Source organism: Mustelus asterias, chromosome 2 (genome assembly GCF_964213995.1).
Source record: "Mustelus asterias chromosome 2, sMusAst1.hap1.1, whole genome shotgun sequence".
Classification (NCBI taxonomy): domain Eukaryota; kingdom Metazoa; phylum Chordata; class Chondrichthyes; order Carcharhiniformes; family Triakidae; genus Mustelus; species Mustelus asterias.
Genome location: NC_135802.1, coordinates 67414077 through 67428460, shown reverse-complemented (window position 1 = coordinate 67428460; position 14384 = coordinate 67414077). Strand labels below are relative to the sequence as shown.

At 44.4% G+C, this 14384-nt stretch overlaps 2 protein-coding genes across 3 annotated transcripts in view; one reads left to right on the top strand and one right to left on the bottom strand.

Annotated features, from left to right (window-relative positions):
* igfbp1a (insulin-like growth factor binding protein 1a) overlaps nucleotides 1-14384 on the bottom strand; it is a 1218336-nt gene that overhangs the window by 1117112 nt on the left and 86840 nt on the right. The window contains exon 4 of one of the 2 annotated variants that reach the window (XR_013500302.1): nucleotides 9177-9955. Coding sequence is in view for 1 of the 2 variants with exons in the window: in XM_078236621.1 (XP_078092747.1) it covers nucleotides 9803-9955 (153 nt within the window). In the remaining variant the exon portion in view is untranslated. Of the gene's footprint in view, nucleotides 1-7322; nucleotides 9956-14384 lie in introns of those variants that run through there. The other variant, XM_078236621.1, reaches the window with a different exon arrangement.
* LOC144508564 (insulin-like growth factor-binding protein 3) lies at nucleotides 2273-6700 on the top strand. The gene is made up of 4 exons (XM_078236632.1): nucleotides 2273-2900; nucleotides 3966-4186; nucleotides 4634-4753; nucleotides 6566-6700. Exons 1-4 carry the CDS (start codon nucleotides 2561-2563, stop codon nucleotides 6683-6685), a joined length of 801 nt encoding a protein of 266 aa, XP_078092758.1. The 5' UTR covers nucleotides 2273-2560; the 3' UTR covers nucleotides 6686-6700.

The window sequence follows — 14384 nt, the reverse complement described above, 5'->3', positions numbered from 1 at the left end:
GTCAGGCAGCATCTGCGGAGGGGAGAGGTTGGAGGGGGTTACATCTTCAATGGCCTTTCGTCAGGCTGCCCCCGTCAATCAATGATCAGCGAAACAAGGGGGTGGAAACAAGGCTGATGGATTTGACCAAGTGATCGGTCACATACACATTACAACAATTCAGCTTTGCATCAACAGCTGAGGGGTGAGGATGGTGGGAGGGGCAATGTTTTGGAGGGACGTTGTTTAGCTCTGACCTTGTCTGTTTTTTTTTCCCCTCCCAATGCAGAAATGCCGGGAGGTGAGATCTCCGAGTCGATCTAATACTATTCCCTCATCCAGCTTCTCTGTGGGGGTGGCGGGGGGGGGGGGGTGGGGGTGCGGGCGGCTGCTGTGGCGGATTGCGGCACTGACCGCTTTGCAGCAGAGCTCTGGCTGGAACAATGGGTTTTGGATCAAGGCAGCAGGGGGAAAATGAATGTCCCAGATCTGGCACCGGCTGCCCAACAAACAGTCCCAAACCCTCCCCTGGCCGCCTCCCACTCTCCACATGGGTTTCAAATTACTACCAATCCAGGAAAGTCAATCTCCTATTAAAATAAAATCAGCAAGCAACAGATTCATTTCTGACTATTAATCCATCCAGACCCGAGTGTGTGTTACTCATCAGTCTGTGTACAGGGTCCTGAGAGCGAACATGTGCAAAAAACAGCCCAAAAGATAACCACTTTTTTAAAACAAAAGTAACACAAAAATTAATGGTGCACCGTTAATATTGGATTCTGCTTTCTAGCTGCTTTATTTTGTAATGCAGCGTTTTTTTTTAAGGGGAGGGGGTGAGATTGAATCAGAGTTCAGTGTGGAGGCAGCAAGCAGGAGCAGTCTCTCTGAGTGTCTTTGTATCCTCTTCCCCCTCCCTGCATTCAGCAGCCTGTTCAGGGTGTGCACAGTTGCTAGGACACGCTTTAAACAATCCCAGTCTCGGTGGCTGGGGCTGCTCTGCCCGGGTTAAAGCACACACACTCCAAACTAACCCGTTCTCCAAACTGCACTTGGAGGAGCTTCCCCCCCGAACGTCTCACCCCCCCCCCCCTTTCAAACCCATTCCCATTTTTGGCCAAAAAAATGTTGGGGGCTGGAAGAGGGAGCTGAAACAGGTTTGGATAAAACAAAATCGTGTTAAATAAAATGACATTTAAAAACCGATTGCGGTGCCAAATGGCGTGGAGGGAGGGAGGTTTTTTATACAACTTGCAAAACTCAGTTGCAGATATCTAAGTGCATCTTAAACTGGCCCTGAAACCAAGAGATCACAAGTCTCAAAATGTGGTACTAAACTTGAATCTAAGTTGGAGCTGTTTGATTCCCGTTTTCCCTTCTCAACGAGAGTCAGCTGCCGATCGCTTCGCAGCGACCCTGCTCACTGTGTGTGTGTGTGGGGGGGGGGGGGGGGGGTTACATACACATGGGCTTTGCCTATCTCCCTAAAGCTGTGTGTGTGAGTGGCGGGGTGGTGGGGGGGGGGGGGGGGGGAGAGAATATGAGCTTTGCCTATCTCCCTAAAGCAGGGGGGTGGTGGAGGGGATCGGAAAGCAGAAGGGGGTTGCCTATCTCCCTAAAGCAAGGCAGGCGAACGTGCGGCGAAAGGTGTAAGAGATCCGTGGCCTGATAGAATCTCAGCAGGCTGGAATGGTCTGGTTCTCAGTGTGAGGGGGACACATCAGTTCCGAGACTGTTCCGACTGCTCAACATTGAACAATAGAAAGGCACCGACGCACAATCATTGCATTTGGCTCAGGTGAACCAGAGTCTAAGTTACAAGGAGCCTGTCCGCTTGGCTGAGAACAATCTCCATCCATCAGTGACTGGCACAACCGTCAACTTTAATCATCAATTTGTGCACATTCATCAGCCCGGGTGGCACAGGTCACTCTTACTGTGCACTTTATTCTTTCGCCGTTGTTCAAAGCAGTGATTTAATCTGCAGCAGACTGACCATCTCTCAGTGAGTGAAAGATTATGTGGCTCCTGTAAATTGAAATAGCCCCCCCCCCCTCCCAATGTGGGGCTGCTCCCCTGGGGCCAGTGGCATTGCTGCTCAGTGTTCCGGGGGTGGCACTCACTAGGGGAGACTTGGAGAGGGGAGGAGAGAGGGGGGCAAAGAAATTGCCCCGCCCCGAAACCTGTATCAGCAAATAACCAAGTGCCAGAATCCAATGGGAGGCGAGTGAATTATTCATATTCCAGGGGGCGGGCTCTCTCCTTTCTTGATATAAGAGAACCTGCATTCGCTCCTGGTTTCTCGGAGTGGAAGCAAGTGCGAGCGGGTAAAGTTTATTGAAAAAGAAAGTCACTATTTTTTTTGATAACAAAAAAAAGGAAACTTTTGCTGCAAGTTCGGTTTGAAATTCGGTGGGAGCAGCAGACCTGTTTTGTGTTCTTTCTCCTGCCTTTCTGATTTGTGTCTGTATTTTGTGTGTGTGTGAGGAGCTCTTTGCTAAGCAGTGACCTCCTCCTCCACCACCTCTACCCCAACTCCTTCTCCCCCCCTCCTCCTCCTGCTGCTGTGTTCACTCAAGCGATGGTGTACGCGCTGTGTGTGCTGGCCGTGGCGGCGGCGAGTGTCAAGTTGGCCGCCTCCCTGGGACCTGTGGTCCGCTGCGAGCCGTGCGACGCCCGGGCGCTGGCTCAGTGCAAGCCGCTGCAGGGAGACTGCCAGCCGGTCAGGGAGCCGGGCTGCGGCTGCTGCATGACCTGCGCCCTCCGGCAGGGGCAGCCGTGCGGCGTGTACACGGAGCGCTGCGCCGCCGGCTTCACCTGTCTGCCCCAGGCCGGGGAGAGCAGACCGCTGCAGGCGCTCCTGGAGGGCAGGGGGCTGTGCACTAACCAGACGGCGAAACTCCGCGTCCTCACCGCTCCAGGTACCAGAATCATGCTTCTTGTTTTCTTCCAAAACAGCTGAATTGTAAACTCTCTTCTCAATAGTTTAATCTCACATCTCCAGCAAACCATTGGCTTTTTTTTTGTTAACCACATTTTCTCTGTATAAAGAATTGCTTTAGGTTTCGCTGGCTTGTAAAAAGTATGATCTCTGAGTAGACTGTGTTAGTTAGTGTCAGTGTTCTTGAACTTTCAAAGCAGCAGTGTGTGTGTGCTGGAGTCAAGGTTCAGTGATTGCATCATTGCTGCCACTTCAAGCTTACCTGATGCTCAGTTTCTCGGCTTAACCCGCTCGTCAGAGCCGGGGGGGCTGTTTAAACAGTCGCCTCACTGCTGGGAGAAATGGCAACATTGCCTCTTTATGTTTTTTGGGGGGCGGGGAAGAGGGTGTGCCTTGGCCCTTTTGCGGCAGAGTTGATGGTGGTAACCTTTCTAGAAATTAATTTCTGTCTGGAATGGCTTCGGTCGTACTTTCAGGTCACCGGGCAAATTCCATTCGATGCACAAACTTTTCAGTTTGGGAGCATTTCAACGCCTGCCTGCTCTGCGGGAAATCGCTTGCTTTTTCACGTGGAATAGCGCTGCTGCACGGACTGCCTTCAAGGTTTAAAATCTCCCTTTCTTTGGTTACAGCCATAATACTATTAGTGTGACGGTGCGCAATCCCTTCATTGCTGAAAAAGGGATGGGGGTAAGAGTAAGTACGGTTTGCAGCCCCGCTGTGGCCATGGTAAAGTTGCTAGCAGGCATTTGGTACAGTGGAGTGTGCAATGTGGCGATGTTACCTCACCACCGTCTGGTGGAGCAGAGCATTTACAAGGCTTGTTGCTGAGCGATAGTCCACTTTAAAAGCCCTACATGGCTAGACTGAGGGCTGGAATCAACTGGTGAAGCAGTCGAACCATTCTGTACACTTGCCTGTTCCCCCTATTTCAGTATAGTTATCATACAGCTTATGCACTAAACAAGACCTTTGCTCCACAGGAATTTTTTTTGTCTGAACCAAACTCTTTAATGACGCGACTCTCATTTTGACTTTTTTTTAGAAAAAGCCAACCGTTCCGAGGAAGAAAGGAATGCCAGTAACTCCGGGAATGAGTGGAGTCCCAACACACACCGAATGCAAGACAGTAAAACTCATCAGCAGCACAATAAGCTACTGCGGAAAGAGGCATCGAAAAAATCCCAGCTCTATAAAATAAACAATGAAGCAGAGAACACTGAAACCACCAACTTTTCTTCAGAAATTAAACATGACACCGAATATGTAAGTGGGCAGTAATGGGCACTTGTCAAATATATATGCATTTCCAAATATTTTAATCTTCTGTTAAATTCCCTCCAAATTTGTGAGATCAAGTTATGCACTTGGACCATTTAGCACCATGAGGTGAGAATCCCTCTGGTCTCTGCAGTGACTTCACAAATTCACTGAAGATTCCTATTGCAGCATTTCTACTCAGTCTAACACTGACCTGTTTTCATTCAGTGTTCAGCATTGCAGAAATGCTGTACACAGGAAATAAATAAAACTAACTCGAAGGGACCATTGTGATTTTTATCCCAGTCCATTGAGTTAATGCATTTTCAATTCATAAAATCTTATTTGAAATATTTACAATTTTGTTCTGAATCAGTGATTTTAATAAGAAAGTTTAGCTTTGCTTCTGTATCAAGGCTCATGAGATCTATTCTGCCTATATATGTTTATCAGGGTCCTTGTCGGAGAGAAATGGAAGACATCCTAAATAATCTGAAGGCTGTATCCGTTCTGAGCCCCAGAGGTGTATACATTCCAAATTGTGACAAGAAAGGCTTCTACAAGAAAAAACAGGTTTGTGTTGTCACATTGTTGTTAACTTTCCTTCCTTTGTTCCACTTGATAGATGTTTCCCTTTCTAATTGTGCATTGGATGCACTCACTGAAGTTGTCTAACAACAAAACCGTGTTCCATCCCAAACACACATAAGGCATATTGATTACCAAACAGATGATGCACTGGCTAAAGTGCAGAAACTCCCAGTAATATCTATGCTGCGGAGTTGGAGGGTCTGTGGACCCTGTTTCATTCATGGCTTAATATTGAAGACAAATGGAAAGGTGCTACAATCAATGTGTTTTAACCCATGGTTCATACCCTTGAATGTTGGGCATTATTTATGCACAACTCCCAACAAATGTGAAATAATGCCCAACATTCATCTATTATTTACACATTGGACTAACCTGAAATTTGTGCATGTTTTGGGGAACTACTGGGAATGTGGAATTCAAGGTAGCACGATCCTGTCACACCTCTCCCACCCCTTCTGAATCAGTAATGTGTAGTGTTTTGGCTAACTGGGAGGATGGAATGCAAGTTGCTACCATTTCAGATGACTAAGCAAGCTGTCACTTGCTACTTAGGTGATCTTAAAATCCGCGAGCATTGAAAGAGTAGGATTTGCCTTTTTGCTGTTCGTAATTTATGCCCCAAATGGTTTTTAACTCAGAAGTAACTAAATAGCTAGTCCTTGGGAGAAACATTTTAAAATAGCAACTGTTGCTGAAAACAAATGATTTGGGAACACTGGGACAGGAGTTGGCTCTTTACTCTCCTGAACCTACTCTGTCATTCATTTAGGATCATGACAGATCTTTCTTTCAACTTAATTTACCTGCCTCGGTACTCCTTAACACCACTACTCAACAAAAACTTGTTAATATTAGTTCTTTAGATTAGCAAGTGCTGACTAGCCTTAACATCTCTCTGGAGATTTCCAGTCTTTACCACATCAAGAATTAGACTAATTCCCTCTGAAAATTCAATTGCAGCATCATTCAGTCAGGTAGTGAGTGCTATTATTCTCATGGTAGACAGGCCCTTTACAACATGGAATAACTATCTGTAGACAGCAGCTTGATGCTTGCATTGCAAAGGCTTGCATTGTGATTTTCCCAGCAAAACGTTTCAATAGGAAGTGGAAAAGCAAAACACTGGGGATACTGGAAATCTGAAATAAAAACTAAAAATGCTGAAAATATTCAGCTGGTCTGGCAGCGTCTGTGGAGAGAGAAACAGAGTTAACGTTTCAGTTCTGTGACCTGTTGAAAGGTCTCAAGTCTGAAGCGTTAACTCTGTTTCTCTCTTCACAGATGCTGCCAGATCTGCTGAGTATATCCAGCCTTTTCTGTTTTAAGAGTTAGAAGTGGATAGCTTTCACATTAGTTGGTATCTGAAGATAATGGTGCACAATGAAACATGCTGAGGGTGTAAGAAAAGATTCATTCAAGAACAGGTTCCTATAATTCAGTTGCAAACTGTTAAAGCGATCCAATACACTGTGTCAGACAGCTAATTTAAGATGTAGGTCTACTGACTCAAACGCATTGTACGTCACCCCTTGTTATGGTGCTGAAGCTTCAACAAGAATGGCTGCCATGCTACAGCTAAAGCTCTTATAAGATGCAAAATTCACAAACGTGAGGCAAATCTTTGCTAACAGTATGAATGCTGTCTGGCATCCCTACACCACACAGTCAACAATATGGGTCTTTTAATGCATATAACAATTAATTTGGCCATTAATTACTATATTATGTTTGAAGAAAAAATGGCATTATGGTTTAATTAAATGTTGCAACCATTTTTCCCCTTTACCACAGTGTCGATCTTCTAAAGGGAGAAGGCGAGGTGCCTGCTGGTGTGTGGATAAATATGGCACTCAGCTGCCCAGCTATGACAGAAATGGGGAATTGCGTTGTTATAGCTTTGAGAGTAAGTGAGGAATCCCGCAGCTCTTGTGGACTCTGTATGTATGTGAGAGAGTGAGGGAAAGAGAGAGCGAAAACGAAAGAGAATGAGCAAGAGACACTGATCAATCAGAGACCTCAGAGCAACTGGCAGTAGGCGTGGACTGTCCTTGTTCTGGAGCTGTGAGTTCTGCTGCCAGCTTAGGATGGGAAAGGGGGCTTACTTCAGCCCAGATGATGCAGCTCTAACCTGCCACATATTCTTCCATCTCCCTGAAAGAGTGGGAGTTTTTTTTTCAATTCCCAAGAAATCTGCACTACAGTTCCCAAGGAAAAAAGGCACTTCGGAAAGGAATCAGGGAATCTCCACTTGACTATTTAAAAACTGCCTGTGACCAATTTGATCCTGACAGACTTTGTGCTCTTATGTAAAAAATATTAGTGTATGATACTACATATTTTGAAATGTCTTGTTCTGCGGGTCTGAAACAGGAACCTAGCCTTCACGGGTAAAACTTTCTATAAAATTTAAAAAGGACGTTTGTTCTTTTAAAAAAAAAGCTTTCATGTTACTAAAAAGTCATATGATTATTTTTCCTTAAATGAAATGAATATTCTGTTAGAATATGGTCTGTATTTAATATAATTATGTTTTTTAATAAACATTATTTAAACCGAATAAACACAAAGCATTGTTTTTTTTCCTTGTACAGCCAACAAGTCAGTAGCTTAATTTGTACCATCGTATCACACAAATCAAAAATTCATTGAAGCTAAGTTGACTAACTGTGGACCATAATTATGTAATAATTTTCTACCATGAAATTTAGATGATGCAGTTACATTAAAACGGAAACATGCTACCATAGCATTTTGATTGATTATAAACTTTTGCAGTAAAGGAGCAACGTGAACAAATGTAGTGAGTGCCATCTAGTGGTTACAGGCTATTAAACCAGCATCAGTGTATAAAACCCAGTAAGTGCAGGAAATCAAACTTTCCATCTCACAGTCAAGCCAATATGTTCAACACAGTTATAATTGATAGGCACTTTTTTGTGTACATTCAGTAAAATAGTGCACTGTTGTTTAATCCAATAACTACTCCACTGCAAACATTCTTTACTCATTAAACATTTAGTGACTTTTTGTGTGTGGGGGGTGAGGTGAATTCACAAATTTGACATAGGAAATGTCAACACTTTTTGGAAGCAAAAACACAAAAACTTTTATAACTACTCAATATGTAAGACAATGTTTGAAGTAAAAGCTGCTCAATTACTGTTGTATTTTAATTGTTCACGTTAAAATGGCAAAAACAAAATTTAGAATTGCTCGATCAGAATTGACACCCGGAAAAGGTGACTCTTGGGACAGTGGATATATTCATTTTTTTTAAACAAACCTGCTGGCAGAGGATTAGCTCAATTCTTCATTGCAGCTTCAGTTACTCCCAATGACCATAGAATCCCTACAGTGCAAAAGAAGGCCATTCGGCCCATCGAGTCTGCACTGACTCTCTGACAGAGCATCTTACCCAGGCTTACCCCCTGTCCTATCCCTATAACTCCACACATTTACCCCACTATTCCCCCTAACATCTTTGGACTGTGGGAGAAAACTGGATCACCCAGAGGAAACCCACATAGACACGGGGAGAATGTACAAATTCCACACAAACAAACAGTCACCCGAGACTGGAATTGAATCCAGGTCCCTGGCGCTGTGAGACAGCAGTGCCACTGCAATGACCAAGAAATGGCTGATTATTTCTGACCGCTTAATTAAAATAAAAAATCCCCTAAAGATAATCTGACTACAGATTTTCCATTCCTATGCTACAGGTATTAAGCACATTGATCCCTCTACTGTTTTCTTGGCTGAGGGCTAGTGTCTGAACATTAGTTGAAGCAAAACTACTTTGGGAAGACAAAGGATGAAATCCATGTCAATCCTTAGTTACGGTGATTACAAAATTACAATATGATCACATTCTTTGTGGAGAACTGGACATCTAAGAGCTCAGAGTGCAAAGGGCCAACATTAAATATTTTCATTACTTCAAATATTATTTGGAAAATGTGTGATGATGGCGTAACTTTGCACCACAAGAATAAAGTAATCTTTTTTTTTGTTTATAATGAACACTTAAATTCACCATTTGATGATGGATAAATTTAAACACAAACTTCACCAAACACCTTTTATTCATAAAAGTGTGTTAAAGAACATTGTTTAAATTTATTTATTAACATCACAAGCAGTCTTACATTAACACTGCAATGAAGTTACTGTGAAAATCCTCTAGTCGCCACACTCCAGCACCTGTTTGGGTACACTGAGGGAGAATTTAGCATGGTCAATGCACCTAACCAATACGTCTTTTGGACTGTGGGTGGAAACCGGAGCACCCAGAGGAAACCCACGCAAACACAGGGAGAACATTCAGACTCCGCACAGACAATGACCCAAGCCAGGAACCGAACCTGGGTCCCTGGCACTGTGAGGCAGCAGTGCTAACCACTGTGCCACTGTGCCACAAAACACAAGAATGAAGTTTGAGCAGTTAACAAAAGTTACTGGAACCTGAGGCCATGTACAGCTTGAAACACACTGCTATGTTTTGGTTCTATAAAATATTGACTTTTAAAATGACGATTGGATGCATGACTTGAAGATGTTTAATCCCGATGGAGGCAATAGTCAATTAACATTGGCAGCAATTGTATCTGTGATATAGGACTTGAACTTTACATAACTTTCATGCCATGAGATCCATATTGCAATAATAATGTTATTACCATTGATTATACATAGTGACTTGCAGTGTACCCAGTGACTGTTTTGATAATACTTCAACTGAGAATAATCCAGTCATGCATTTTTAACAACAGAATTATTCTTATGCTCATTAGTAGTGAACCAAAAGAGCAACAAGCAACAGTAGATTATTTCACTGGGCAATTTATATAGATGTTACCTTAAATGTGATTTATTAAAAATGAAATCTTTAAACTAAAAAAAAGCAGGAAATAAATAGCTTACATAAAAGAAAGATAACTGTAACCTTACAGATATCACCTTCAAATGCTGTGGAGTAACATGTGAAAGAAAAGCAAAGATTTTAATGCCTCATCAGTTTAAGACACTTCAGTTATTTTGTTCTGTTGATGCTGAAACACGTCTGTCATGCCTGTGGCATTGGGGATCACCTCTCATTTCTGGAGATCCAGGGATTCTCTTTCCATTCCAGCGAAAAACACACCAACACCTCCCACGCTGTCCATCCAGTGATGATTCACACTTTGAAAAGACAAGTGTAGAACTGTCATTGTCCTCTTTGCAAATAACAGGTGAAATGTGTATGAAAATTATGTAATGTGCAGAAATAAGCTTTTCTCAATGTAACCACACAAAATACCCATACAAAACAGCATGATCAAGGTTAGCACTGATAGTGTAATGCCTTATTCAAAGGGAAAACATTCTGAACAATCATGTGTGGGGCATCAGTATATCTGACTGATGGTTTCAGCAATATTCTGCAGAGAATAGCATAGAACCATTGAAAAGTTACAGCACAGAAGGAGGCCATTCGGACCGTCTAGTCCATGCCAGCCCAAGGACATCCAGGTGTCCTTTCTAATCCCATCTTCCTGCACCCAGTCCATAGCCCTGTAGCTTACAGCACTTAAGGTGCCAATCCAGGCACTTTTTAAAAGAGTTTAGGGTCTCTGCCTCCATTGCCAATTCGGGCAGCGAATTCCAGACACCCACCCCATTTGTGGAAATATGTCCTTTGTCACGTCCCCTCTACACCTACTGCCACTTATCTTGAATCTATGTCCCCTGGTTCTCGAATTCCCCACCAAGAGAATCAATTTTATCTGTCCACTCTATGTTTCCTCTTCATTGCAGCTTCAGTTACTCCCAATGACCATAGAATCCCTACAGTGCAAAAGAAGGCCCTTCGGCCCATCGAGTCTGCACTGACTCTCTGACAGAGCATCTTACCCAGGCTTACCCCCTGTCCTATCCCTATAACTCCACACATTTACCCCACTATTCCCGCTAACATCTTTGGACTGTGGGAGAAAACTGGATCACCCAGAGGAAACCCACACAGACACGGAGAGAATGTACAAATTCCACACAAACAACAATTTAAATCAACGATTCAAAAGGGTCATAAACTCCAGGACACTGCATTCCCCTCATATGTTTCTACACCTCTAGCAAGTCACCCCTCAGCCTTCTTTGTTCTAAGAAAAACAACCCCAACCTATCCAATCTTTCCTCATGGCTACACTTTTCTAGCCCTAGTAACATTCTTGTAAACCTCCTCTGCACTCTTTCTAGAGCAATTACATCTTTCCTGTAATATGATGACCAGAACTGCCTCCAATACTCCAGTTGTGGCCTCACCAGAGTTTTATACAATTCCAACATTATATACTTACTTTTATATTCTATAACTCTGCCAATGAAAGAGAGCATTCCATATGCCTTCTTTACAACCTTGTCTACTTGAACTGCTGCCTTGACGGACCTTTGTACTTTGTAATGCTACTGTGCCTTTAAGAAATGTATTTTAAGCATATTCTCGGCAGTTAATAGCAGCCTCTTTTTTTTTCATTTTGGCACTGAGCTGTCTGAGCCGATGTGCTTTTATTGTTGATAAAGCCATATAATGGGCCTTTTGTTTATGTTTAATATGGGCCTAATGCAGTGTCCTGGAGTTTATGACCCTTTTGAATCGTTGATTTAAATTGTTGTTTGGCAGGTCAGCTGCCTTTTGACAGTTTGTTTCTACCAGGAGAAATCCAAAAGGTCTTTTACTTTCAGTTTGGCAGAAGCTGATTGGACTGCAGGCTGGATGCAGCGTTTTTGTCCCTCTCCCTGGCATTAGAAATGCTGCTGGCTAGTTAGAAGCTAGAGGCAAATACTGTCTCTGTCTCTCGAAGTGTGCTGTAGACTTCGATGTTTTCAACTCAACATCCAAAGGAGTAATCCAAAGCAGGGGTTGGAAAGCTGCAAAATCCAGCATCATGTGAGCATACAACTTTCTATGCTAAGGCTAGAATGGGGAGGGGGGGGGTGTATGTTTGTAGTGGTGTTTATGTTGGAATGGCATTCTTAGCTGTTAAGATTCTCCAATATCATGGGTTTCTTTTGCGGTTGTAATTGGTAAAAGTTATTGCTAATTGTCTTATATGTTAACTGCATTCTTAAATAAACTTTGTTTGTTAAAAGCTCCCTAGTAGATCACTTGAATCATATCTGGATTGAAACATCTTATGCTTACCCACGCCAAATTCAACGTGCAAAACTTATGATCTAGGTTGACTTCATAAAATATCTTGGAGTTTCTGACTTGGATCATAACGATTGTACTCCAAGATCTCTCACTTCATCTACCCTTTTATGATAGGCCTTTGTGCCAGTTTTGTACACTGAGGGTGAATTGAAGATACAGAATCATGTTTGACCAACTGTGACCTTCAGGTAAGTTCTGGGATTGAAGGTGAATGAGGAAGGAGCATCTCCCACGGAGTCAAAAGAGCACCACCCACCCATGACTCCATAGGACAGTGCGTTTTGAGAAATAAAATGAAAGAAAATGTAGTTGGTGAACACTGGGACCATTAGAGATGCTGAGTGGAGCAGGCCCAACACCTATCCCACTCAAAAGGTGAATTGGTTTGTGACTCGGATCCTTTAACAGGCATTTAACTGTTTCAGGTATCTGCTCAGTCTTGATAAACAGTTACTAATTTCCACCACATGGGGTGCACGGTAGCACAGTGGTTAGCACTGCTGCTTCACAGCTCCAGGGTCCCGGGTTCGATTCCCGGCTCGGGTCACTGTCTGTGTGGAGTTTGCACATTCTCCTCGTGTCTGTGTGGGTTTCCTCCGGGTGCTCCAGTTTCCTCCCACAGTCCAAAGATGTGCGGGTTAGGTTGATTGGCCAGGTTAAAAATTGCCCCTTAGAGTCCTGGGGTGTGTAGGTTAGAGGGATTAGCGGGTAAATATGTGGGGGTAGGGCCTGGGTGGGATTGTGGTCGGTGCAGACTCGATGGGCCGAATGGCCTCCTTCTGCACTGTAGGGTTTCTATGATTTCTATGATGTCTGCGTGGGTCTCCTCCGGGTGCTCCGGTTTCCTCCCAGAGTCCAAAAATGTGCAGGTTGGGTTGATTGGCCATGCTAAATGTCAAGTTTCGGGGGGGAATTAGCAGAGGAAATGTGTGGGGTTATGGCAATAGGATGGGATTGGTGTTGGCTCAATGGGCCGAATGGCCTTCTTCTGTACTGCAAGCGTTTTATGATTATATAATGCTATTCTCTTTCCTACCAAATGAGGAGGGTGATAAACTGGGAGGAAGAATAGTTGGAATAGGCTGTCTAAGTGGTAGCAGCAGAAAATATAACAGTACATTTTGATTAAAAAGTACATAGAAAATATATCCTCATAGTAAGATTCTTAACAGTGACAGACGGGGTAGAGATACTAATAAATAGGTCCTGTGTCAGGACGCATTCAAGCTTTTGGGTGCAATTCAGGTTGAATCTTCCATGTCGAACTGAGGGAGTGATATACGGTTGGAGGTGCTGGGGGTGCTCTTACTGTTGCGCCCACCGGCTGATGGGCGGGGCCAAGCCGGTAAGATAGCGAGAGAGCTGAGAAATCAGGTTCATTTCTCACCTCTCATGATCTTACCAGCACCGGATATCAGCCACGCGCCCATTTCCAGTGAGAGGTTGAATAATTTAATATTTAAAACTGAATTTGCATTGATTTAATGAGCCCGGGACGGAATCGTCCAGGCTCACACGCCTGTGTCACTGCGCCAGGAGGGGTTCTCTCTGACGAGAATCACTGCTGCTCCCCAGCAACAGGGACCAGTCGTGATGACGTCTCTGGTAGAACGGAGGCCATTGAGGCCCCCCAGGGAGGTCAGGGGCAAGGGGTGATCCCCTTGGTTAGTGCCAACCTGGCACCCTGGCAGTGCCCACCAAGTACCCTGGTACTGCCAACCAGGAACCGGGCAGTGCCGGGGGCATGGGGCTAGTCTGGGGGTGGCCAGTCAGTGGAAGAGGGGGACTCGCTGAGCACTCTGCACCAGGGATTAGTGGGGGGAGGGGGGACTCGCTGCCATTCTGCATCAGTGATCAGTGGAGGGCAGGGGACGATTGGGGCTGGCCATGGGGGTGAGCGAGAGATCGCAGAGGGGATTGAGCTTGGCCCGGGTAGGGGGCATTGCAGGGCTGATCGTTCTGGGCAGTTGGGGTGGCTTGCAATAGTCCAGGGGGCCTTCGCAGTAGCTGGGGTGTGCTTTGTGGAGGCCATGGAAGCAAGTTGAGAGCAGCAGAGACTGAGTGGCAGGTCGTGCTGCTGCTAGAGACATGCACATACACAATGACGCCCTCTACTGCTCTCAGCCAGCTTTTGAGTGACATAAGTCCCGCCCCCTCCCTCTACAGGCAAGAAACCTTTTCTGCTGTTTTTTCATGCACTGAGTACATAAGATTGCAGATTTGAATTCGGCCAAAAAAAAGGACCTGAAACTCCCCCATTTTCATGCCCATCCTGGACTCAGAATTTTTGTGGTAAGATCTTCCCTGCTATCTTTTACGTGAGACATTAAATTGAAGTAATGCCTGCTTGTTTAGATGAGTGTAATGGCCCTATGCGCAGTGGGTAGCATCGCTGCCTCTTAGCCAGAAGCTCCT

What these genes read in the sequence shown, in the direction of transcription:
- LOC144508564 (XM_078236632.1), top strand. Translation starts at nt 2,561, where the DNA reads ATGGTGTACGCGCTGTGTGTGCTGGCCGTGGCGGCGGCGAGTGTCAAG. An exon ending in CCGCGTCCTCACCGCTCCAG is followed by an intron (nt 2,901 to 3,965) that starts GTACCAGAATCA and finishes ACTTTTTTTTAG; the next exon opens with AAAAAGCCAACCGTTCCGAG. An exon ending in TTAAACATGACACCGAATAT is followed by an intron (nt 4,187 to 4,633) that starts GTAAGTGGGCAG and finishes TATGTTTATCAG; the next exon opens with GGTCCTTGTCGGAGAGAAAT.